This window comes from Rhinichthys klamathensis, unplaced genomic scaffold, assembly GCF_029890125.1.
Source record: "Rhinichthys klamathensis goyatoka isolate OS25496 unplaced genomic scaffold, OSU_Roscu_1.1 h1tg000011l_1, whole genome shotgun sequence".
NCBI lineage: Eukaryota > Metazoa > Chordata > Actinopteri > Cypriniformes > Leuciscidae > Rhinichthys > Rhinichthys klamathensis.
Window position 1 is genome coordinate 8,224,653 of NW_026606564.1, and position 25,990 is coordinate 8,250,642.

General features: G+C 39.6%; 1 protein-coding gene across 1 annotated transcript; it reads left to right on the forward strand.

The window, feature by feature from the left end:
• Window positions 1-1,960: 1,960 nt before the first annotated feature.
• On the forward strand, window positions 1,961-25,159 carry zyg11l (zyg-11 family member, cell cycle regulator, like). Its single transcript, XM_056267447.1, has 16 exons — window positions 1,961-2,207; window positions 2,811-2,862; window positions 3,073-3,166; window positions 6,652-6,817; window positions 7,635-8,407; window positions 9,687-9,827; window positions 10,734-10,910; window positions 12,005-12,069; window positions 12,153-12,252; window positions 13,242-13,292; window positions 16,726-16,887; window positions 18,688-18,735; window positions 20,850-21,053; window positions 21,351-21,403; window positions 23,550-23,647; window positions 24,878-25,159. The coding sequence occupies exons 1-16, from the start codon at window positions 1,961-1,963 to the stop codon at window positions 25,057-25,059; spliced, it is 2,613 nt and encodes an 870-aa protein (XP_056123422.1). The 3' UTR covers window positions 25,060-25,159.
• The last annotated feature ends 831 nt before the right edge of the window (window positions 25,160-25,990 follow it).

Genomic DNA, 25,990 nt, shown 5'->3' on the forward strand with positions numbered 1-25,990 from the left:
CGTATAAACGTACCCTTATTTCATGTTTTCTTTGTTCATTAGTTGCCATGGTTTCTGATATTACACCTGTGTCTTGTTAATTATCTCGTTTAGTGAAATCCCTATAGTGTTTCCCTGTCCATCACAAACTCACAGTTAACAGATGACATGGTTAAATTGAGTTATTTTACAGGATCATAGGAGAGTTGCCAGTACTCTGCTTTATTTTTTAATTAGTGAAGTTCCAAAATGATGTTTGGACTTCTGGTTTATTTTCTAATTGATATGGAATGACACTGATAATAGGGCACAAAATCTGCTGCTTAGTTTACCTGTGCAAATTGAGATGAGCTGCAGTTATTATGCTGAACAAATTAGAAAACAAGCATCGATATGTATTAATATTTCCTTAAAATGCCAGTGTGGCAAGGGGGGTGTGGTTCAGCGAAGTCTGTAATGGGAGAGAGAGAAAGGAGACGAGCAGTAGGTCAAGTGCAGATGACGAACACCTGTGTCTTGTTGCAGTAATTGGTGTGGAGAGACCGGATATAAGCCGCTCTGGAAAGAGAACGGAATAGAGAGAAGGACTGAGGACTCGTACAAGATCGCTGGGGAAAGAGTATCGTGAGATAACCTGCTGGATAGAGCCCGTTTTGTGAACTACTGTCTGTGCTGTAGCGAGTCTACGGTCCACTTTTTTCCTTTCAAGCTTCTCTATGGGCGTCAACCCCATGTGGTGCTAGAGAGACTTGGGAGGAGGGACCTTCGAACAGTAAGAACAAAATTCAATATGTACTGGACCTGAGAACAAAACTCCACACTTTGGGGTGGCTCTCTATGGAGAATTTGTTACAGGCTCAGGACAAACAACAGGGGAACTAGACTACGTGAATTTGCACTGGGAGATAAAGTGCTTGTATTGCTCCCAACTTCTAGCTCTAAATTACTCGCGAAGTGGCATGGACCCTTTGAGGTCACACGGCGAGACTGGGATCTTAATTTTGAGGTAATACGAACAGACAGGAACGAGTAACATCAGATTTACCATCTCAACCTCCTTAAACAGTGGAGGGAGTCAGTGATGCTGGCGACGGTGGTGAGCGGAGAGGAGGATCTCGGGCCAGAAGCGAACATAAAAAGGCAATCTCTCGCGCTGGCCCCAGGAGGAGATCACCTCACACCCTCCCAGCTCACTGATGTGGCCAATTTACAAGCAGAATTTGCTGATGTGTTCTCATCCCTGCCTGGTCGAACAGACCTTATCCAGCACCACATTGAGACTGAGCCGGGCGTGGTAGTGCGCAGCCGGCCACATCGCTTGCCTGAACACAAAAAAAAGGTAATTCAGAGCGAATTAGAGGCGATGCTAGACATGGGAGTAATAGAGGAATCCAGCAGTGATTGGGCGAGCCCGATAGTTTTGGTGCCTTAAGCCCCGTTCACACTACACGCGACCAAGCGACGCGATACCATTCATTTAAATGGGGAGCTGGCGATTTCCTGGCGACGCGACAAAGTTGAGATCTGTTTAACTTTATGCAAATGAGGAGCGACTTTCGAGAGCGACAACCAATAGGAGCGGAGCGCGTATGATCCTTCTCCACATCATTGGATGTCATTCATAAAGGCAACCAGTAGTGGGAACTCCCACTAGCGACCTCATCGCCAGCCACTGGCGACATGCAGCGACAAAGTCGCTTGTAGTGTGAACGGGGCTTAAAACGGACGGTTCGGTTCTGCGTGGATTATTGCAAGGTGAACACTGTATTGAAATCCGATGCATTTCCAATGCCGCCGGTTGACGAATTGCTTGATCACCTGGGTAATACTCGATTTTATTTGACGCTGGATTTAACGAAAGGGTATTGGCAGATCTCCTATATCCAAAGAAAAGACAGCTTTCACAACGGCGTTTGGATTACACCAAATTGTCACTCTTCCTTTCGGGTTGTTCGGGGCTCCGGACACTTTTCAGCGTCTCATGGACAAAATTCTCCGTCCGCATGCTGCATATGCTGCGGCCTATCTGGATGACATTATCATCTATAGCAATGACTGGCAGCATCATATGCAGCACTTGCGGGCTGTCCTGAGTTCGCTGAGAGGGGCTGGACTAACGGCCAACCCGAAGAAGTGTCCGGTTGGGCCTGTTTATCCCGAGGTTTACCGCAGTCCGCCGTATCCAGATCCACCTGCGCCTGGACGCAACGACAACACAGTCCTGAAATGTGAACTAGTCTCTCCCTGTGAAGGCCTCCTTCCCTTTACCTCTGTACAGATAAATCGTTGTCAGGATAATTCCGGTTCACGTGGCTACGCAGAAGCGATAAAAAATTCTGTATTATAGATTTTTCAAGACTTGTACCTTGGAACCTATTTCATGGCCTACGTTCTTGAGCCACCAGGCACTGTTTTGTGCAAATGAGCGGCTGGATCGCATTAAGAGTTTTCTGTTAGAACGGTGTCGTGTTAGCGGCCCCTAAGTTAATAACTAATGATCATTGTGACGGAAGTGAATCAATCAAAACTAACTTTAGCTATAATAACTCTATTCTAGAGCTGCTGTAAAGCCAAAACAATCTCTGTTACTTTAATTTAATATCATCACTGTAAAGCTGCTTTGAAACAATCTATATAAACGAAGGTGACTTGAAGGTTTACCTAATTATTCGGACCTCACCAGCCCGCTGACCGACCTCACTAAAAAGGAAGCACCAGACCCGGTCCAGTGGACGGAGCAGTGCCAGCAGGCTTTCACCCAGATAAAGGCTGCTCTGTGTGGCGGACCGCTCTTACATTCCCCTGTCTTTTCTCTCCCCTTTTTGTTACAGACGGACGCATCGGACAGGGGGCTTGGAGCGGTCCTGTCCCAGAAGATAGAGGGTGAGGACTGGCTGGTGCTGTACATCAGTCGTAAGCTCTCGAAGAGAGAGACGAGCGGTGTCTGCAGGCCGGATGGCTCCCCGGCCTGAGTCGGGCGGTGGGGGTATGTGGCAAGGGGGGCGTGGTTCAGCAAAGTCTGTAACGGGAGAGAGAGAAAGGAGACGAGCAGTAGGTCAAGTGCAGATGACGAACACCTGTGTCTTGTTGCAGTAATTGGTGTGGAGAGACCGGATATAAGCCGCTCTGGAAAGAGAACGGAAGAGAGAGAAGGACTGAGGACTCGTACAATATCGCTGGGGAAAGAGTATCATGAGATAACCTGCTGGACAGAGGGACAGAGCCCGTTTTGTGAACTACTGTCTGTGCTGTAGCGAGTCTACGGTGAATGCGCTTTTGTTTGTTGTTATTTTGAAGTTATCCTAATAAAAACGTACCAGTCCCCGTCATGCCGACCTGTCTTCTTCCTTCCAACCCTGAACCTCATCACAGCCAGCAATTTAAACTTTTCAGCAAATACACAGAACTGAGATATGATTTTTTTTTTTTACATCTGCTCCAAGAGCAAGCTGCATTCTGAGATGGGATGTGCGTTTGTAGTGTGTTTGATAAAGTAATGTCTCTAGCACAGGTCATAGTCTTTAAATGAGAACAAGTTATTCCAATACAAATTATTTAGGGTAAAATAACTGTACGGGGGCTTTGTTTGTGGTTCATTCTGACGTAAGTAGAGGTCCTTTGTTAGGAAAGCATGTGACTTGCTCTCTACTGATATTGCTCAAGGATCCTAAACCTAAATACAATACTGGGCGTCTTATGCCTTAGATACACTTTATTTTGGCAGCATTGCTGTTTTTAAAACACTTTTGGAATCACTGTATGATTAGTATCTTTTTGTGGTTTGTGATGTAAGTGGAATAAATGGTCCATTATTGAATACACTTACCCAAAAGTGAGGGGACCAATTGTATGTTTAAGAATACTTTTTACCATTTATTTCATTCCTCAAATCATAGTTTTAGGATTGATGCAGAGCCAGCAAAGGAAATTGTTCTGATAATTAAAAATACACTATACACAACTCAATCTGACACAAGTGCATAACAGAAGAAGATGCAAACAAAGCTCCAGAATTTTATAAACATTCCAAGTCTATACAGAAACACTGGGACAGAATGTGATGACCTGAAAACAAACAACAGCTTAAATTATGCATTTATATCTACATTCCCTGACACGGATAGATACTTGAGAGTTTATACTACAATGAAATGTGTGTGTGTGTGTTGTTGTTTCTTCCATAAATTCATAATGAATGAATGTAGGAAATCCAAGAGGTTTTAAAATATTATTCTTTTAATATAATTTTTTATGACATTGGAGACCCTAGTGAAAAAAGTATACTTTATTGTATTTGAAATATATTCCCTTTTTCAATAGTACTTTTTTTCTATCTTTAAATATATTACAATTATTAGCATCATGCTTTTACCTATTTTCACAATACAACTTTTAACACACTTTAAAATAATTGTACGTTAGTATATTTTAGAAAAATATACTTAAAGTGAAAATTCAGTTTATTTTTTAAAAGTGCATTCATTTGCACTTTACTTTAAAATATATTTTTAGGTATGCTATATTTTTAACTGTGTGCTGAAAATGATCATTTTAACAATGCATTGAAAGTATACTTTCAAAATACGTTATAGTATAATAGTATATTGTACAAAGTATAGCTAAGTAATATTTGTTTATTAATGTGGATTTGTTATTGAAGACAAAGTGTGCCATTTGTAGTATTTCGAATAAGCCAAAGGTATTATTGAGCATACTTTTTACTCAAATATACTACACTTATGGTATATTGCTTGTATGTTTCGAAAACACTCGTAATACATTTGTAATGTTTTGTAACACAAATAAAGTACACTTTTATATCACTAATCAAGCATGTAATTAGTTATGCTTTAGGCTACTACAATTTAATTACAACTAGTACAAAATTAGTTGTTTCAAAATGCACACTTCAAGTTAACTAACCATTAACACACTTGAATTATACTGATAACTAGTCTGACTGCAAGTAAATTTTGCATATTTTTATTATTCCACCAGGGCGATTAATCCCTTTTTAAAATGTGCCTTTTGTTCTGTAGTTTTCTAACACTGTTGTAAGTAACCATAGTATTTTGTAGGAATTATGATATGGTAAAATTTTGTAACGTAGCCTACAAGCAAAAATAAATATATTTTTAAAAGTTTTAAGCAACCACATTACGGTTGTCCATTCATTTTGCCTGCTGTCCTTACGAAGTGCTGTTTTGACGACGTTTAACAAGCAACCAATCAAAAGTCTGTGCTAAGGTCGTCTGTCACTGAAGACACGCCCACCACAATAATCCGACGTCACTGAAGACACGCCCACCACGGCGTGCAAGATTATTTCACGTTGCTCGTTAGTTTTTAATGACAAACAAACTGAAAGCGACCGTTGCGCTGTATGGAAAACGCACCTGTACGCAAACTGGACCAACAGTAGATACTGTGTTCCTCTTCCAAGAGTAGTTTCTCTTTAAGAGCTCGACGTTAGCTGCAGTAATAAGATTAGTCCTGTACAGAGAGAAATCTAGGCCCATATGCATTAGACTAGAGAAGCTAACTGAACATTGGCACCTGTTGCAGCAGCACACTATAATGGTGAGTTACTCTATTTACTGCTCACTAACTAAACTATCTCTTTCTATCTCAACTACAAAAACAACAACAACAACAAAATTGTAGTATGAGCCTTAAGTGTTATCTGGGTAAGTTATTATAATTCTCAAATAAAAAAGAGTGAATATTTCGTGCATTTTTTACGTGTAATCTTTTAAGTTTTTTTTTTACAGCGTTTTATATTTTTTGTAAACTGTACACAGTTAAAAAAACAACTTAAAAGTGCCAAATACCCTAATCATCATATCTGCAAATAGTTAGTTGACATACACATACCATGTATTTGATATCATGCATGTCATTTTATCATTTGACTGCATCAAAGAACACATCAAATTATCTATAAACATTTTGTTGTGGATATTGTAAAATTCAGTTGAAACTGACAATTTAATTGAATAAACAATAACAGACAACGCAGAATCCCAGTAAAATAGATTAATCGGAAAGGTAAGTTTATTATATGACTTATTTACAGGTATTTATATAAATATTTGTAACGGCCCATAAATCAATCAAAGCCATGTCTTAACAACATTGTGAATTCAAATTGAATGATTTCACTCAATTAGATAGGTTTTAATGAATAGCAAAGTAGAGTAATAACCCCATGAATTACAGTATTAAATTTAAAAAATACTTACAATATTAACAACATGCCACCCTGGATCTTACCACAATGGTCTAACTTCTCACTTCAAAAGAAAAAAGCAGTATTTTTTACTCAAAAAATCTAAAAACATTTACAAATAGACACAAAAACACTTGTATTCATCATAATTCAGTTTCACAGATAATTTTTTAACAGACACCAAATTTGATTAGATTGTGTTCATCTTGTCCTGTCAGTTTATAAACACATTTAAATACTTGTTTAACATGGTAATGGTTTGAATACAATTTCCTCAAAAGTAGACATGACAAATGTTTCTAAATTTGCATTGCATAATAAAATATTTTACTGATGGTTTTATATGATTCATTAAACTCATATGTAACCATCTACTTCATTAGATAATTCTAACAAGAATTCATAACTCTAACAAGAATTATACGGTGGTATTTTTGTTTCAGGATGAAGAGAGTCCCTCGTCCCTGACTGACATTAGTTTGGCCTGGCTGTGTCACAACGTGGAAGTGCTTTGTGTTGAACAAGACAATGGATCGCTGCAGCTCCGCCACTGTCCTTTATTTCCTCAAGAGTTGGCTGATCAGCTGCTGCACACGATGGCTCATGAGGGTAGCTAGCAATTCAATATTTTTCCAAAAATCTCAATATTTTATTATATTTTATTTGATGATATGTGTGATATATATATATATATATATATATATATTATAGGGAAAAATGTGTTTTAATAAAGTGACCACTTGCTTCTTCTTTTTTAAACACAAAAGGAACATTTTGTACACAAAGGAACAATATTCAAATGTACTGTATAATAATGAGAAATGTTTCCTGAGCATCAAATCATCATATTAGAGTGATTTCTGAAGGATCATGTGACACTGAAGACTGGAGAATGATGCTGAAAATTCAGCTTTGATCATATGAATAAATTAAACTTTACTATATATTCACATAGAAAACAGCTGTTTAAATTTGTTATAATATTTCACAATATTACTGTTTTATTTTTTATTTTTTATTAAATAAATGCAGCCTCGGTGAGCACATGAGAGACTTCTTTTGAATACATTAAAAAATCTTACCGATCCAAAACTTTTGACTGGTAGTGTATACTGTGTGTCAAGTCACCTTTATTTCTATTGCGCTTTTTACATACAGATTGTCTCAAAGCAGCTTTACAGAGATAACAGGAAGATAATGAAACAAAGTTTGGACAGATGTGTTAAATTAAGTGTTAAATGTCCAAATATTTCAGTTATAAAATTTAAACAAATAAAGATTATAAAAAGTTATACAAATCAGTTATAAAATGAATATATACATATAAATTATTCACTTAATTAATTCACAGTTTATCAAGTGAACAAAGATCTGTGTATGTAGATCTGTGTCATGATGTTGTGATCTGTTCTCCTGCTCCACTCAGGGGTCCTCAACGACAGAACCGTCGGCATTTTCCAGAACCTGGAGCACCTGCGTCTGCGGCGAGCGCACATCCAGTCCTCGCACCTCTCGGCCGAGGCCTTCAGACGGGCTCTCTGCCCTCACAAGCTTCAAGAACTGAATGCTTCACATATACACAGTGACCTCACAATCTCAGATATTCTCCACAGCATTTCCTCCAGCAAAGCGTGCAGACAGGGCCTTCAGACACTGCTGATGAATGGCCTGCATCTGTATGGGGAAGCAGGTGAGGAGTCCCTGCAGGCCTCCTTCAGCACGCTGCGGGGCTTAAAGAAGCTCTCTCTGGCCTGGACGGACCTGGAGGACAGAGGTCTGGAGGATATCTGCACAATGCCCATGCTGGAGAGCTTGGATATCTCTGGTACTAACATCACAGATCTAAGACCTCTGTTGAACTGTGAGTCTCGGCTAAGGTCTCTAACTACGCATGGGCTTCAGAAGTTAGAGATGCCGACCTCCAGCCTCATCTTAGTGCTCTCCAAGCTGCAGTTGCTGAGGCACCTGGACATCTCTAATGACAAGCTGGTAATGGATGGAGACAACTTAGTGCAGCAACTGCTCGAGCGCCCAGGGATCCTTCTGCATCTTGTGTCCCTGGATGTGTCGGGCTGGAGAGGTGTAAGCGATGCTACCGTCCAAGCCTTTGTGGAGGTGCGGCCTGGGATGAGGTTCATTGGGCTGCTGGCCACGGGTGCAGGTGGCTCTGAGCTGCTGTGTGGAGATGGACACCTGAAGGTAAGGTGTCTAAGGTGTCTAAGAAGCTAAGGTGTCTTTGTTCACACTGACTATGTTTACATGCACACCTTTTGTTTCAATCGGACTGAATTCATTCCGATTAATGAATCCGAACGTTGTGTTTACATGAACACTAAATAAAGTGATCGGATTGATGTGCGCGTTTATGTCACAAGCTTCATTCGGATCGAGCTCGATCGGATCGATTAAGGTGTTTATATGAAGTTTTTTCAGTCCGATTGAGCCGTCAATCCGATTACTAACGGATTGTTTGGTTGCATGTAAACGTAGCATTGACTGACTAAAAAAATCTTAAAGGGGAATTGAGAAATTGAATTTCCCTTGATCGTTTGACATATAAGAGGTAATTTTATAATTGAAAAAAACTTGCTTGTTAGTCCAAAACAGCTTTTATTGAAATCCCGCTCCGTTCCCAAGGCTCTCAGCCTCGCCCTGCTTGCCACAAAAACGTTCAACATAAACTTTAATCCACAAATAAATAACAAAACCAAAGTACACAACACAAAATGTAGTAAAATACTTTACTGTACCGAAAACAAGAAATCTAAACCAACACGGACCAAGGACAAAAAAAAGCTATTCTTTTGAAAGATGGGAGGAAACAGCCAAGCCTGCCGCAATAAACAGTCACTCTTGCGGACAAGACAAAAGCCTGGCATGAGATCATTAATTCAAGCGCACAGTGGACGTTATAAAAATATGAAAACGCTGGTGTTCCATTACATTTTATTTTTGACAATACACACTGTTTCACGTCATACTTTCAACAGGCTTATTTCGATCGCTAAAAATGCACATCGGTACTTCCTCATCCTTAGTTAACTTGAAATCGTCCATCACGTTTGAATTCAGCACATCTGGAAACATAAAATAAAACAAAAATGCAATTCAAGACCCCTTTAATCTAATATGCAGTCAGTGGCATGATGCGGCAGCTGTTGATAGGAGAGCAGACAGTGAAGCTCACATGATCCTCTAGCGTTACTGTTAGTTTTAGCCGGAGTCTGAACGGCACATCAATAATTCCTGACAGTTCCTGACCAGAATAAGCAGCAAAGTGGGCCAGACTTTATGCTGCTATTCAAAGGTTTGTCTATGAGAGACTAGAAACAACATGATAGCTTGCAGAAAATTACATTTGACTGCCATCTCATTGAGCATGTGACAAATAATACATAATGTAAAAATCAGAATTAATAGCAGATTTTGGCAGGACCTGCAAATTCTTAGAAGATAAGATATGTGTGAACACATCCAGGTGGCTGGAGAGTCCAATTTGACCCAACTGTGTGAAGCCTTGAGGAGATACAGCGACCGAGAGAGTTTCATGCGGGAGGTTCTTACACATCTTTACAGTCACACCAACAACATGGAAGGACCTCAGCCAAACATATTAAAGGTACAAACAATTCTTCTTTAGCAGTTCTTCTGTTGTCTCATCATCTGTATTTGTGAACAAAATATGTTAAGCTGGTTTCTTACCAGGATCAGTAAATAAGTTTCATAAATATCCTTTTTAAGTTTTGAGGAATCGCACCATATCACATTTTACAGCCTGAACCAACCTTGCCTTGTTATAAAAAGTTCAAATTGAGATTTTAAAGGGATAATGCACCCAAAAAATGTAAATTCTGTCATCATTTACTCACCCTCGTGTCGTTCCAAACCTGTAGGTCTTTTGTTCATCTTTGAAAAACAAATGGAGATATTTTTGTTCCTCCATTGACAGTCCAAGCAAATACCATTTTGACGTTCCGAAAAATTCATAAAGAGATCGTAAACTAATCCATATGAATCGAGCAATTTACTCCAAATTTTCTGAAGAGATTCAATCGCTTTATATGATGTACGGATTGAATTTTTTAGAAGATTGTCTCTTCAGAAGATTTTGACTAAACCACTCAATTCATATGGATTAGTTTTACGATGATGTCAGGAGAGTTGTATCTCCGTGAGATTTTTTACTTTATGCTTCTGAATTGTTTTTTTCTTCAGAAATTAATTTTCTGTATAATCATAGAATGCTATAGAATATAGATCATTTACGTCATCATAGAAGAGGTGTGTCATAGAAAAGTCATTGTTATGCATACATTTAATTTTTTTATTTTAATTTTTAAACGAGTGTAAGGGCAGTTTTTTAAGATGGCAGAAATTATATAATGATATCATAGCTTAATAAAAGAAACAATCCCTTAAAACCTCCCTTTACTGTAAAGGATCTTGACTCATGTTTAAAAACTAATTTTTCTAGTGTGCTAAATGGCATTTACAGCCGATGTACATGTGGCTCTTCCTGTTGCAGCTGGTATTGGCTGGAATGCAACACCACACCGATTCTCTCCATGTTCAGCTTGTGGCCACTGCATGCGTGTTTAACCTGACCGTACAGGAGCTGGTGCTGGGAATGTCCTTACACCTGGCGGGAACTGTAGTTCAACAGCTTCTCACAGCCATGAAGAACTTCCCAAACCACGAGCAGGTATAAACACACTCAGGCTGCATTCGATATTCATCTTATCCATCATCCAACGGTTTGTATGATACCCACCCAGATAGTATTGTATCCATCCATGCATTGGGGGTCAATGTTGCCCACAGGCCCTTTTGGCCCTGCTGAGAAAAAGTGCCATGAATCACCGGTTCTGATTTGCTTGTCTTAGCTGGCTTAAGCTGGTCTTAGTTGGTTCGAGCTGGTCTTCCAGTTTTTCGAACTGGTTTTCCCCAAAAGCCCCCTTCCCGTCTGCAGTCCTGCCCAAGCCATTGATTGAGCCAATGTTGCAGACAGTTTCAGCCTAGTCAAACAGAGCGTGGTTTTAACAGCGCCACAGTTTTTATAACCTACATAATGGATTACTTTTATAGTTGCTTCTCCTCTGTGTTTTAAACTGGCATAGGCAAAAGTATATAAAAAAAAAAAAGTTGCTATTTTGTGCCGCCATGTTTCTACAGTAGCCCTAAACGGACAAACTTCTCTACAGAACGCGTTTCGTCACTGTTGTTTTTCTTCTTTTTTGTTTTTCTTCTTCTTTGGTGTTTTTAGAGGCAACTTGCACCGTCACTATGTTGAATTAGCACGAAGTAGTAGTAGTAGTAGTAGAAGTAACGTTAGTAGTAAATTTTGAACAAATGGAGGACCACACGTATTATTTTGCACAAGAGCCGACAGAGCGTCAATCTTCGTTGGCAAAGAAAAGAAAACCTCGTTGCTTGACTGGCTACTCTCTTGTGTCTCAGACGGCGACATGTTTGTCCTGTTTTGGCCACCGTAGCTTCTTTAAAAGGGAGGGGTGAGCGGTGGGCTGAGCCGTTGGTTGCAATTTGCATCCGAACCGCTAGATGTCGCTAAAATCTACACACTGCACCTTTAAGCAAGTACAACATTTACTACCATGATGACGTATAAATACATTTTAAATCATGTATATGTAATATATTTTTGGAATCAGTAAAATATAATTTTTTTATTTCTTTATTTATATTCTGCCATTAAATATGACCTAAGATTATTCTTGGCAATTTTTGTAAGATTCACCCTTTATTGACTATCAATGTCTAATTTTTGTCTGCTTTTAGTTGCAGAAGAATTGCCTGCTTACCCTTTGCAGTGACCATATCTTACAGGTTGTCCCATTTGACAGGTCAGTCCATACACATTTCCTCAGCGCACTTCAGCTTGTTGTCGATGTGGCTTAACTTAGTCTTGACCCCTGTTCCCGGATAGATACGAAGCTGCTAAGCTGATAATGATGTTGCTGGGGAATCACGGAGATCAGACGGTGCAAAGAATGGCGGTGGCTGTAGTCTCCATACTGGTGTCTAAGGTAATTACATCACCACCAGCATTCTGTTCAATACCACCAGGAGAAGATATGATGCTGTGCTGAGCTGTTAAGTTCAGAGATGTTTAGTATTATTAAAGTCAGCATGAAATGGAAGTTGCGCTAGCTATTTTTTCTCTGTTGTGACGTATATCTGACTGAAACGATTTGTCAAGCAAGAAAAAAATCTAGGACGGTACTTGATTTTGTCCATGGGGAGTTGGTTGGATGGTTGTGGTCTGCTATTGGCGGATCTCATGTAAGTGACTGGTTGTCCCGCACTTGCACCAGTAAACGCATCATCAGAGAAGAGATGTCGTTGCAAGGGGGAGGGGAAGTCATTTTAAACTTTATGAACGTTATTTTGAAGACTTTAAAGAACATATATAATAATTTTGCGGTGTTTTTTAATAATAGTAGATTCAAAAGTAAAAGAAAAAAATGAAGGCAGTAAAAAGTAGTGAGTGGCGTATAGAGTGCTTAGTCAGGTTCTGGAAGTAAAAACTCCATTCATTTTCTCCATGGTAAAATTGATTTGTAACAATGACTTGTAAACCCTTAAAGACAGACCTGTTATGAGCTCCAAGGTATGGTATGCTTGTTGATGCTATCTGTCAGATTCTGTTGCATTATTTTATATAGTTTATATTGAGGTACACATTCACTATTAACAAGTTGCTTATTAGCATGCATATTATTGACTGTTTATTATACTATCAATAAGCAGTCATTCAGACTTTATTGAGGGAAAACATTAATTAATGGTCTATTAGTTATACAATATGGTCATGCGACTTTTAAAATCCCTATGGGAAAAATAACTGGGAAAAATACTTTTGGAACCATCGCCGCTGAAAAACATATTGCCATAGATTTTGAGATCTGCTTATATGAACAAAAATCATTATCAAATAATTTTAATCTCTGGGACATTATTAATGTGTAAAAGGTTTTGAGGCTGGAGAATTTAACTCTTTCACACTTCATTGCAGTTGAGTACAGAGGAGATCTCAGAACTGGGTGCAGAGGCATTTATAATGAAGGTAAATGTTTTCCTTCACAGGTGCCTTTATTTGCTGTTGCTGTTTTAAAGGGGTCATATAATGCCATTTTTGTACAAGCTAATATGATTCATTAGGGTCTAAATTAAAAGTTTGTAATATACTTTAATTAAAAAAATTATCATTAGTATTGTACGAAAACACTTATTTTACCTGGTCAAAAACAGCTCTGTTTTCAGCACGCTGTTTCAGTGCATATGACTTTAAATGATAATGAGCTTTGCTCACTCCGCCCCTCTGTTCTGTGCGTACACCGTTTGTAACACAATAACACAATATAACCATAACACGTTGTTCATTATAAACGGGGGATTATGAATTATATTGAGAACGTCGTACATAGAAAACATGCCGTAATGTACCCTAAGTGTAAACCTTAGCCGCATTCATCGTGAAGCTAGCAGCTAGCAATTTGCAAAGATTAATATAAATATTAATATAAAGGTTAATAAAACGTTACACTCACTTCAGTTCTTCTGGAGGTTCAGCAGGAACACGAATAGTTGGTACCGATCCTTTATTCAGGAGCAGCTTCTTAGCAAAACCAGCTTTATACTGACCCTCCTCCTTTATAAAGCAGTCTGGTGAGAAATGATTCGCGCAAACGGCAAACATGAAAGCATTGACGTTGCTCATGGGGAATATTCCCTTCGAAAACAAAACTCAGCCACTGCGTCTTCAGCGGTTCGGATTTGGGAACATTAAAATGACTGCTGTGTTTAGAGCTGTCACGATAACTACATTTTGTTGTGCGATATATTGCACCAAAATTAATTGGGATAAACGATATTATTGTAATTTTCAGACCATTTTATGCCACTGATTACATAATGAAAATATAATAGCATAATAATGCAAGTACACTGTTACAAAGAACATTTTATTCTTATTCTATTCAATATTTAGACATTGTGAAATGTGAACAAAATATATCCCAAATAAATAAAACAAGTAGCCTAAATAAATACACTTTCGGTAACAAAAAAGTGCAAGGTATCAAGAACTAGATCAAAACAAAGTAATATGTCAATTTAAACTTTTAAAGTGTCTCACACAAATGCTGGTTTTTCGACCGTGTATAATGGCTGCATTTCTTTGGCTATATAGCGAGTTACGCTATCCGTGTGCACCATTTCGCGCTGTCACGTTTATATTTGCACTGTCGGGAAAAGGCATCTGCAACAGATAACTGTCTGGAAGAAGGCCCCTCTCCAGCTGCAGTTGTTGTTCCCAGGTTGAAAAACTGGGTGGGATGGTTATGTTTTAGGTGCGATTTTAAGTTTGTTGTGTTGCCTCTTTTTGTTGCTACTGTTTTAAAACACAGTCGACATACCGGCTCGTTCACGTTAATTAGCTCTCCTCTCTCATTCGGCTTAAAGCCAAAATGTTCCCACACCGGAGCTGAAGATTGCGGACACCGTCCGTTGATTTCAAAGCGGATACCGTCAGATGAAGAGAAGGCGTGAACCAACTGCATTTTAGTGTTCTGTTTCGTGACATCTACAGCGAGCCAGTTAGGAAAAACGAGTCCTTGGTCCTCTCCAGCCCACGAGTCCGTTCCAGAGCCCTCTCCAGCCCACGAGTCCGCCCCAGAGCCCTCTCCAGCCCACGTGTCCGCCCCAGAGCCCTCTCCAGCCCACGAGTCCGCCCCAGAGCCCTCTCCAGCCCACGTGTCCGCCCCAGAGCCCTCTCCAGCCCACGAGTCCGCCCCAGAGCCCTCTCCAGCCCAAGCTCCGCTCCGGCCCGAGTGTGCCCCAGAGTTTGTGCTTGTCTAGGAGTCTTCTCCCGAAGCCGTTCCGGCCCATGAATCTCCAGAATTCGCTCCAAATACGGAGCTTCACCAAGAGTCCAGACCAGTATCCCCTGCATCCTCCAATTTGAACACCACATTGAGCCCCGCAAAGAAGGAGCATAAGGATCCTGAGGGAATTTTTATTCCAGAGGTTTCTGCACACTCAAGCCCAATGCTCTGTGCTGCCAAATCAAATGGTCTCAGCGCTAGCCAGTCCGGTGATCTCCGTGCTGCCAAGTCAAATGGTTACAGCGCTGTCCAGTCCAGTGGTTTCCGAGCTACTTAACCCAATAGTCTCAACACATCAGAATCAGTTAGGCCCAGAGTTAATGCCACGGTTATGTTCTTTGTCTGTGATGGCAACTGTCTGCTAGTGTGTTGGGCTGTCACAAAGTCCCACCACCATCCCAATCACCTTAGCACACTACATTTTCCAGCATCCCTCTTTCTCATCTGTACTTACTCAGCCATCACCTGCACCTGCACTGATTACTTACCTGTATTCCCTACCTGCGAATATTACCTGTATTCCCTACCTGCAAATATTACCTGTATTCCCTACCTGCGAATATTACCGATTCCTAAGTTCCTGTCTCCTTGCTCCTGCGTCTGTTCTGTCTTCTCCAGCATTACCTTCAGCATTTCCTCAAGATCTGTAAGACAAAAACTTTGATTACTATTAAGTCTGCTTAACAGCAACTTAAGGTGTGTGTGTGTGTGGATTTACTCACCTGTTGAAGTCACAATCTCTATCTTCACTTGCAAAACCTAAGAACTGAAGTTTAATACCTGCTTCATCATCGCTGGGTTGTCATTACTCCCGTGTTTGGAATTTGCTCAAATAAAGCACTGTTTTTTCACTGATCCATTAGCCTGGGAAAACCCAGACAACTTCCGGCAAATTTAGATTTGCTCTGAAAGTTAGTCTGGCAAAGAGCTCTGTCAAGCCCATTTCCAATCTGCCGAAATCGAGGCACCAATCAGAAACATTGGGGCGGGCTTTACACGATGACGACAGCGCTGGGATTTTGAAGCAGATTTTGTAGCCTACATTACAAATATGGATGCTGCCGTCGAACATCACTCATTCGAATCAGCTATTGCGTCTGTTTTAAGCGATTTTAACGTTTCCTTTTTGTTAAAAACCGAGCAAAGAACAACACTCGCCGCTCTGCATACGTCATCTCCTTCATCGCTCTGATTGGTTTTAGGTCTATCTGAGACGTCCGTTGGTGATGCCCCTCTGGAAATGATTTGTCTATGACGCTTTGCCAGACCATAACTCAGTTACAACTGAGAATGGTCTGGTTTTAACCAGGCTACTGATCCATCTCTCTCGAGTCTGCTATTTGTTAGTTATTGTGGATGTTAGTTATTAAAAAAGACAGGCCTTTAATATGTCCCACCCCTTCTGTTTCAATAGCAAATACGTCAGCACAGGAAAGACAAATTCTTCAGAACATTTAATGGGGTCTTTTACACTAACCATACTGTTCCCCTAAAGTACTACAGTATATGTAAATGGCTAAATTCTTAAGCTTCTATTGCAAATGCCTGAATGGACAGATGACTACATGAATAGACCAAAACAATAGATTTATTCCCCTTTCTGTGGAACTTCAGCAGTTGCTGAGCATCGTTCAACAGAAGGCCTCACTGGGTGTAGTGGATTCAACTCTGAAGTTTGCATTAAGTGCTTTGTGGAACTTGACAGATGAGACACCCACTGCTTGTCGCCATTTCATTCAGTGCCAAGGACTGGAACTCTACATGGAATTGCTAGAGGTACACAGACACGCACTCATGCACAACTAACATGCACAGTTGGACACATTTGAAGTCAACAGAAAACTCTAGGCTGGGTGGGACCAGTGGGGAAACAGAAAACTCTAGGCTGGGTGGGACCAGTGGGGAAACGGAAAACTCTAGGCTGGGGGGGGGGGAACCAGTGGGGAAACGGAAAACTCTAGGCTTGGGGTGACCAGTGGGGAAACAGAAAACTCTAGGCAGGGTGGGACCAGTGGGGAAACAGAAAACTCTAGGCTGGGTGGGACCAGTGGGGAAACGGAAAACTCTAGGCTGGGGGGGGGGGGAACCAGTGGGGAAACGGAAAACTCTAGGCTTGGGGTGACCAGTGGGGAAACAGAAAACTCTAGGCAGGGTGGGACCAGTGGGGAAACTGAAAACTCTAGGCTGGGTGGGACCAGTGGGGAAACAGAAAACTCTAGGCTGGGCGGGACCAGTGGGGAAACGGAAAACTCTAGGCTGGGTGGGACCAGTGGGGAAACAGAAAACTCTAGGCTGGGGGGGGGACCAGTGGGGAAACAGAAAACTCCAGGCTGGGGGGGTGGGACCAGTGGGGAAACGGAAAACTCTAGGCTGGGGGGGGTGGGACCAGTGGGGAAACGGAAAACTCCTGGCTGGGGGGGTGGGACCAGTGGGGAAACGGAAAACTCTAGGCTGGGGGGGTGGGACCAGTGGGGAAACGGAAAACTCTAAGTTGGGGGGGTGGGACCAGTGGGGAAACGGAAAACTCTAGGCTGAAGGGGGGGGCCAGTGGGGAAACGGAAAACTCTAGGGGGGGGGGGGTGGGGGACCAGTGGGGAAACGGAAAACTCTAGGCTGGGGGGGTGGGACCAGTGGGGAAACGGAAAACTCTAGGCTGGGGGGGTGGGACCAGTGGGGAAACGGAAAACTCTAGGCAACAGTGGCAAGGATCCTAGACTCCATCGTTGAGAGAAATGGAGAAAAAACCTTGGGAGAAACCAGGCTCAGTCGGGGGCCAGTTCTCCTCTCGCCAAATGAACGAACATGGTGTGGTTTAATTACAGGCTGCATCACAAGTCAGATTATAGATTGATATCATAACAAGTTGTTTACAACAATGACATAGATTCTTGAACTTAGTAATACTTCTCCCAAAAATAAACCTGTGACCATTCTCTCACCCTCTTGCTGATCCAATTCAAACTAGTATGACTTTCTTTCTTCTGTGAGACACAAAAGAAGATGCTTTAAATAATGTTGATGACCAAACCATTTTTGTTACCATTGACTTCCATTCTATCGACAAAAAATCACGGAGACATTTCTCAAAATATCTTATTTTTGTGTTCCACAGAATACAGAAATTAAAACAGTTTTGGAATGACATAAGTTTGAGTTAATTATGAGTAAAATAATTTTAATTTTTGGGAGAAAAATGGCTTTTAAATGGTTGTTAAAGGGATACTCCACCCAAAAATGAAAATTCTGTCATCATTTACTCACCCTCAAGTTGTTGCAAACCTGTATGAGTTTCTTTCTTCTGCTGAACACAAGATATTTTGAAGAACGATTGGAACTTTGGCACCATTGACTTCCATAGTATTTTTTTTTCTACAATGGAAATCAATGGTGCCAAACAACTGTTTGGTTCCAATCGTTCTTCAAAATATCTTCCTTTGTGTTCAGCAGAAGAAAGAAACTCATACAGGTTTGCAACAACTTGAGGGTGAGTAAATGATGACAGAATTTTTCCATTTTTGGGTGGAGTATCCCTTTAATTTTCTGTATCTTCTCATCACTCTCTCCTCTCCTCCACAGTCGTATTATTCCGAGTTCTCCATCCAGCAGAAGCTCCTGGGCCTTTTGGTAAATATATTGTATATGTCATGTAAAAATAGTTGGAAGTGAATGGATTAATTACAAAGCAAACAACTCACCCACTCTGACATGATCACTTTTGGTCACGCAAGAATCTAAATTAACTCAAAAGAGAATATTAGGAATACATTTTTTTTTTTTATTAGGAATAATATTTTGTAACAAATAAACTACCATAAACTATTCACAATATGATTTTTACTTTTTTATTGTAGTTAATATTCTTGAAGTAATTTTAAAAATGTTCAGAAATGCATAAATGTGAAGAGGCTTTAATATGATTTGGTTTAAATGTATAGTATGTTAATATTATAGCGTTGGCTGCTTGTTGATAGTGTAAGTAAATGGTATTCGATATGCTTTCCTCTGTATCTCTTAGTGGGAGATTTTGATTCAAACTCCTGTGAAGGATTTTTTATCCATTCTCGAAATTTCTGGCTGGTTTACACTTTAAATTAAGGTTCTATACATTATCATTAGGTAACAATGAAAAGTAAAAAGTTAATGATAATTTTTACATTTACAAATACATTTTAAAATGTATAGGTGTTCAATTGAAAACACTAGTTAATGTATTATGATTCAAACATGACTTAAAGGGATAGTTCACACAAAGAATTTAAGTTGTCCCAAACCTGTATGAATTTCCTCCTTCTGTTGAAGACAAAAGAAGATATTTTGAAGAATGTCGGTAACCAAACAGTTGATGGACCCCATTGACTTCCATAGTATTTTTTTCTATACTATGAAAGCATCATATCCACCAGCTGAAGTGCCCTTAATCTCCACCAGAGGGCAATCCTTCCTAGTCCTTTACCATTGCTTCACAAACTACGTTTCCCATAAACCTTTGCCTGGACTCAATATTGTGTGATTGCATCCACCTGTGCATCATTACCTTGTTAACCCGGCTGAACCTGAAATCGCCCCTTAAACCCATAGATATCCATAATAAAGGCTAGATGTCTCGTCCGCGCTGCTGGCCAATGGAAGTCGACGTCCACACCTGGTGGCCATCTTGTCACAGGCAGCTCGCTCACTCGTAACATTGTGTTTTGATAGAGCATGTACTTTTTAAATAACCATAACTTGCTCAATTTTCAGTTATGACACTGCACACTTATGAATAATAAGTGTATAAATAAATAATCATCCAGAATTATAGCCACGTTAATAACGTTTGTAAGAAACCAAACCGTTTGTAATTCCGTCAAGATTTCAACGAGATAAGAGTATTTGTGTTCGTGCTGATCACTCATCTTACATCAGGCACCACAGAGCCCGCCAGAAAGCTTGCCTGTGACAAGATGGCCGCCAGTGATGACGATAGAGACTCCGCCGTAAGACATCTAGCCTTTATTATGGATATCGATTGCTTAAACCCTCATTCACTATTCCCTATGTTAGTCCACTAATACTGTTCACTTGAAGGAGTGAATGAAGAGGAGTGAACGAATTCGGACAGCCGTTGAGCGTACATCGGTTGTACAGTACACTCGTTATTGCAGTGCAATGTGGGATTGAATAAGTGCACTCAATAACGTCCACTATGGATTCGGACAACACTACAAATGGCTTTCCCCTCAAATAACGCCCTAATTGAGGATATATGGGGCGATTTCGGATTCAGCCTGTGTGTCTTTCAGTCAGGAAGTCAATGGGGCCCATCAACTGTTTGGTTACAGACAAAATATCTTCTTGTGTTCAGCAGAAGTAAAAAAAATCATACAGGTTTGGAACAACTTGAGGGTGAGAAAATGATGACAGAATTTTAATTTTTGGGTAAACTATCCCTTAAACAATGAACAGTATATTTATAAATGAACATTAACCTAGACTAATGCAATTGTTCGTTGTTAGTTGATGATACCTAATGCATGAACTAATGGTGATGAAATCAACTTTGGACTCGTTGGACTCCTTGAAATCTTAGAAATCTTCATGCAGTTTGTTATCCTGCAAGGAAAATCAGATCATGTCCTTATTCAACCTTCACCATGTGGAATCGTGTGGGTTTTATATTCTGTTCTAGAAGCGTATCTACTTCAAATGACGAATAGCTTGCTCAACATTGATATCAGCGAATCTCCTCTGTGCTCCAGAATAATATAGCAGAGGTGGAGGAGCTGCGGACGGAGCTGATGGATGAGGACCTGGTGGAGCACATTCTCTCACTCTTAATCAACCCAGAGATGGAGGTGGATGTCCGTTACTTTGCTGGAGGGATCCTGGCACATCTCACCTCAGTCAGGGGGCCTGAGTGGGGTCTGGATGCTGAGCTGCACTGCACAGTGCAGGAGAAACTGGTGTGTGTGTGTGTTCTTGTGGATATATGGTTTATGAGGATGGAAATGTGTATAATGACACTTCCTGTGTCCTCGTAAACCAACTGGCTTAAAAAACATGTAGAAATAAAAAAAAAATGTAGAAAGTTTTCTTTGATGGGTAGGTTTAGGGTTAGGGGATAGAATATACAGTTTGTACAGCATAAAAACTATTACGCCTATGGAGAGTCCCTGTAAACCGTGTGTGTGTGTGCGCATTAGTTCAAATGTATGTTTTTTTATATCCTCAACTCTGTACCTTAAATCTCTCACTTTTAGCACTCCTCTATCCTATCATGGAGTTCTCCTGACCATGCAATGGTTTCCTACCGGTAAGTGTTCTAATATTTACTTTTTTATTGATTATTCTGTATTTATGTAATATTATACAATAATCAGTCAAAGGACAGGACACGCCTAATCATTCCATATTATTATTATCATTATTATTATTATGTATAAAATTTCAGACATAGTGTAACTATAATATTACACAAATGGAAATATGGGAATTATGACGTGACCAAAGATTTTCACCAAAACTATTAAAGCCCTTGAAAAATAACCAGAGCTGCAATTTTTTGCTTACTTTCACATTAATTAAAGCCATGATATACAGCCATTGCAAGCTTTTTGATCAGAAGCATACAACTGTATATTATAAGAAACTTTACTGGCAAGTAGTAGTAAATTCTGCCATCATTTACTCACGCCACCTACTGGACTGGAGTGTGTAGCGCTAAATGGTGCACAGGAGAACAACGGCTGAAGTCACCATTTACATGTACAATTATGGGATAGTTTGGCCAAAAATTTAAATTCTGTCTTCATTTACTCACTCTCTTGTCATTCCAACCCTGTATGTATTACTATTTTTTAAATTAACTATCCCTTTAAATATCAAGTTGTTTTTCACCAAAACAATAGATGCACTTGAAAAATAATCAGCAAGCCATTTTTATTATTAGTGAGTCGTGATGTGCAGCCATTGTGTTAAATTCACCCAACCATCTATTAATTAAAATCTTCTTTTCTATTTCTTTCAAACAAGAAAGACTTTGTCCTGAAGAAAGGAGGAGAAAATCCAAAGAATGAGCTGGTCACTTGTTTCCACACTGTTTATCGTATTTAAATGGAAAACAGTCTAGGAACAGTTTTCAAAATTCAACACAATCATACAAATTTGTAATGGAACTGTTAATTTAACATTGCAGAGGCACAGAAAGCTTTTGATTAGGGGTGCACGATTCAGAAAATGTCACGATTCGATTCGATACCGATTTTTTGTCTCAAGATTCGATTCAAAATCGATTTTCGATTCAAAAACGATTCTCGATTCAAAAAACGATTCGCAGTATATAAATGTAGTTTACTTTTTCCTATGTGATTGATTGCAGTAGACACAATTTAAAAGAAAAGAAAAACACAACAAATTAAATGTAGTTTGATATTACTTTGTCTTCAAACAAAAATAAAAACTTTTGCAACTAAAAAGTGCAAAGTGCCAAGCTTTGGCCAGCTTTCAAATACATTTAATTCAAGTTTAAAATAAAACTTAAATAAAAAGCTTTTACATTTAGCTTTAAAGTGCTGTAGTCAGATCAAACAAACAATTATGCTAAATGTGGTTTAAGGACTACTTCAGCAGGCTGACTGTTGAAATGTGAACTCGACTGGGCACATTGAACTTCCTAAAAATATACTAATGTCATAGAACCCTTGCGAAATAATTTTAAATAGATTTTAAAAAGCCACCGCTACTGGTAACATCTATGGTTAGATTGATTTCTTTAGATCCAGTGAAGTCGTTCATAGGCGTAATTTGCGGGTATCTCCAGTTAACTAGCAGAGCATTTATTTAGTTCGCTATTAAATAAGAGATCTGTTGTTTTTGAAATCAAGCTGAGCGCTCGTTGCCGCTGCTATCAGTGTCATGGATACAGTGTTCTCTGTGGCTCGCGCTGTCTTCACTCGGACGCGCGCTTCATATCGCCGTTGTGGTTCTGGTGAAATCTCAAAATAAAATGCACACAAACGTGATGAACATATTCGGTTTTGATGAGAGAGAGAAAAAACTATACGAGTGCGGTTTAGAACCCGTAACCTCTGACACGCTTGGCAAAAGATCTACAGACCATTAAGAACTCAAACATGCAGCGGATCGATGCATTTATTCACGGGTTGAGCAGAGAGGCTGCACAGTTTGACCAGCGGGCGGCAAGAACTTGCAATGTAACTATTTATCAGACCGGCCCTCGCAGCCTCGAAACACTACCGAACCACCGGTAAAAGTCCCGACTCACCCGATTGCCACTCCGCCCGTGCACGCCATAAAAAAAAAAAAAAAAAAATATGAATCGATTTTTGGAATTCTATGAATCGATTCTGAATCGGTAAAGATTGAATCGCGATTCAAATGTGAATCGATTTTTTTGCACACCCCTACTTTTGATGTCTTTCTTTCGCTCTGTCTTCCAGGACGCTCCAGCCCTTCTACCCTTTGCTACACATCTCTCAGTGTTCTGGTGTTCAGCTGTGGGCTCTCTGGGCCATTCAATTTGTCTGCTCTCAGAACGGTAAGAAAAAAGCCCGAGAGACTAATAAACGGCAAGTTCATTGAGATACACAGCAAATCCCTGAAATCCCTTGCTTTTCACAGAACTAAGTTTAAAAAAAAAAGGAAAACAAAGAAAAGATAATGGTTTAATGTAGTTTAGTTTGATTATAGCGACATTCACTACTGGCCCATTATACACATTTAGACCATTTCAGAGTACATTTACACAAAGTCTTTTTCCTTACCAGGCTCCGTTCAAAACTGAACCGGAATTCCTTTAAAATTTCAATTGATGTTGGAAATTGGAGGTATCTTTGTAATTCCAATTTAAGGAATCCGAATTAAAAGTAAAGTCAATTATCTGCAATAAGTGTACCTAAGGCTGGGCGTACACCGTGTGAGTTTAGACACTCAGAAGCTCTTTGTCACGTAACGGTGGCTGTAATGAGTGCACAGCGAAAGAGAAACAAACCAATAGTCTTTATTTTAGATCCACAAGGAAAATCAGGAGATAAACATAGAAAACACAACCACTAAACAGACAAGATCGGACAAAGAACTGAAAACACAGGGAGTATAAATACTCCGACTAAACGAGGTAACTAATGAGTTAATTAATTAACAACAGGTGAACAGAATGAAACAGACATGGAAATTAGGACAACTTAGAATGACAGAACCAAATACAATAAACAGAACATAATCCTGCCAGCAGTACGCCCACCCTCGGGAAAGGTGCGTCCTCACGCCGAGGGAAGGAAATCCGAATGCAAAAGAACATGACAGCATTTCGTCTGCACGCTCTAAGACGCAAGTCATTTATGATGTACAACATTTTTTATTACAGATCATTTGTGGCAATTTTTCATAAAGTGGTGATTTTGATGGGATGGAAACACTACTTTATTCACAAATGTTTTATGTGACATTCCAATTATGTGCAAAAGTTAAATTCGCAAGTTAGGATGGAAACATAGCTAATGTTGCTGCTATAGCTTCAGATAGGAAATAAATGAATAAATAAAAAGACGATTCAGCATGGTCATTCCGATTAACACACACTAGCACTTATGTGCCCGCTAGGGTTGGTAGTAGCCCATGTGATGTGGTTGTATGATGTATGCGTGTATGTTGTATGGTTTTGGAATAGGGGAGTGCCTATACACTTTGAGAACCTTACTGAGCATGTCCTGAATAAATGTCATCTTTCTTAGTGGTGAAATTTTGATCTCTTGTTCTCCTGTTGTAGCCCCTCAGTACTGCAGTATGCTCCAGACGGAGGGAGGAACAGACCTACTGAGAGTCCTGAGCACCCATCCAGACACCCACAGTGACGTGAAGTGTCTGGTAGAAAACATCCTTAAGATCCTGGAGCGAAACCTTCATTCCGCCAGCCCAGGTTCAAAATGTGCTAACATCTCTCTGCAATGAACATGTTCTGTTAATGTTGTCATTACTTGTGATTTAATCATTTTAGGAATAACTCTTTAAATGTCTGTATTGTCAGAATTTAAAACACTCATGTTAATACAAATGAGATTCAACAGTAGAGCACAAGCACTTATCTGGTGGTTGAAGATAAAAAAATATATATATATATTTTTTTTTCTGCCTAAACTAAGTGTTTTTTTTTTTATAGTTTGTTATTAAAGTGTTTCATTTATGAACTTGGGAAACACATATTCCCGCCCCAAACTCACACCATTGGTGGAGCCAGTCTTGCTGTGTAGGTTGACCCGGATGCTCAAACAACCAGCATATGAAAAGCAAAACGTGCATTTGATACAGAAGTTGTACTGTTGGTTTAAACTTCTTCAAGCCTTTAAAATTCATGTTTCTTGATGAAAAACTACACTACCATAATCTATGTATACACAGATGCCTCATTAGTGACCGTTTCTATGGGCCGCCATAAGCCGTCCCCCATGTTGGAATGGTCAAAGCTGGTCAGTGAGCACTTAATCAGTAATACAAAAAATATATAAACACAAGCAAAATAAAATACTCAAAAACAATTAGCAGATATTGGTTTATACTGTTTCAAATTATTATGCAAGTGACATCAGGATTTAAGTAAAATAAACATTCAGATTTTAGTTTGTTTTATTTCTCATATCTTGTTTAGATAACTGGTATTAATCTCAGACAAGTTTGTTGAATAGTTTTCCAGGTCTCCTTAGATAAATGGAAAACCTACTTAAAAAGGTTGTTCCACATTATTAAGCAAGTCACATTTCTCATGCAATATAGGGAGGAAGAAAGATCTTTCTGAAGATGAAAAGCATGAAATAATGCAGTCTTGCAGAACTATGTTGCATAGAGATGATAAAACTGTCAAGATTTGTGAGTGATTTAGAGCACA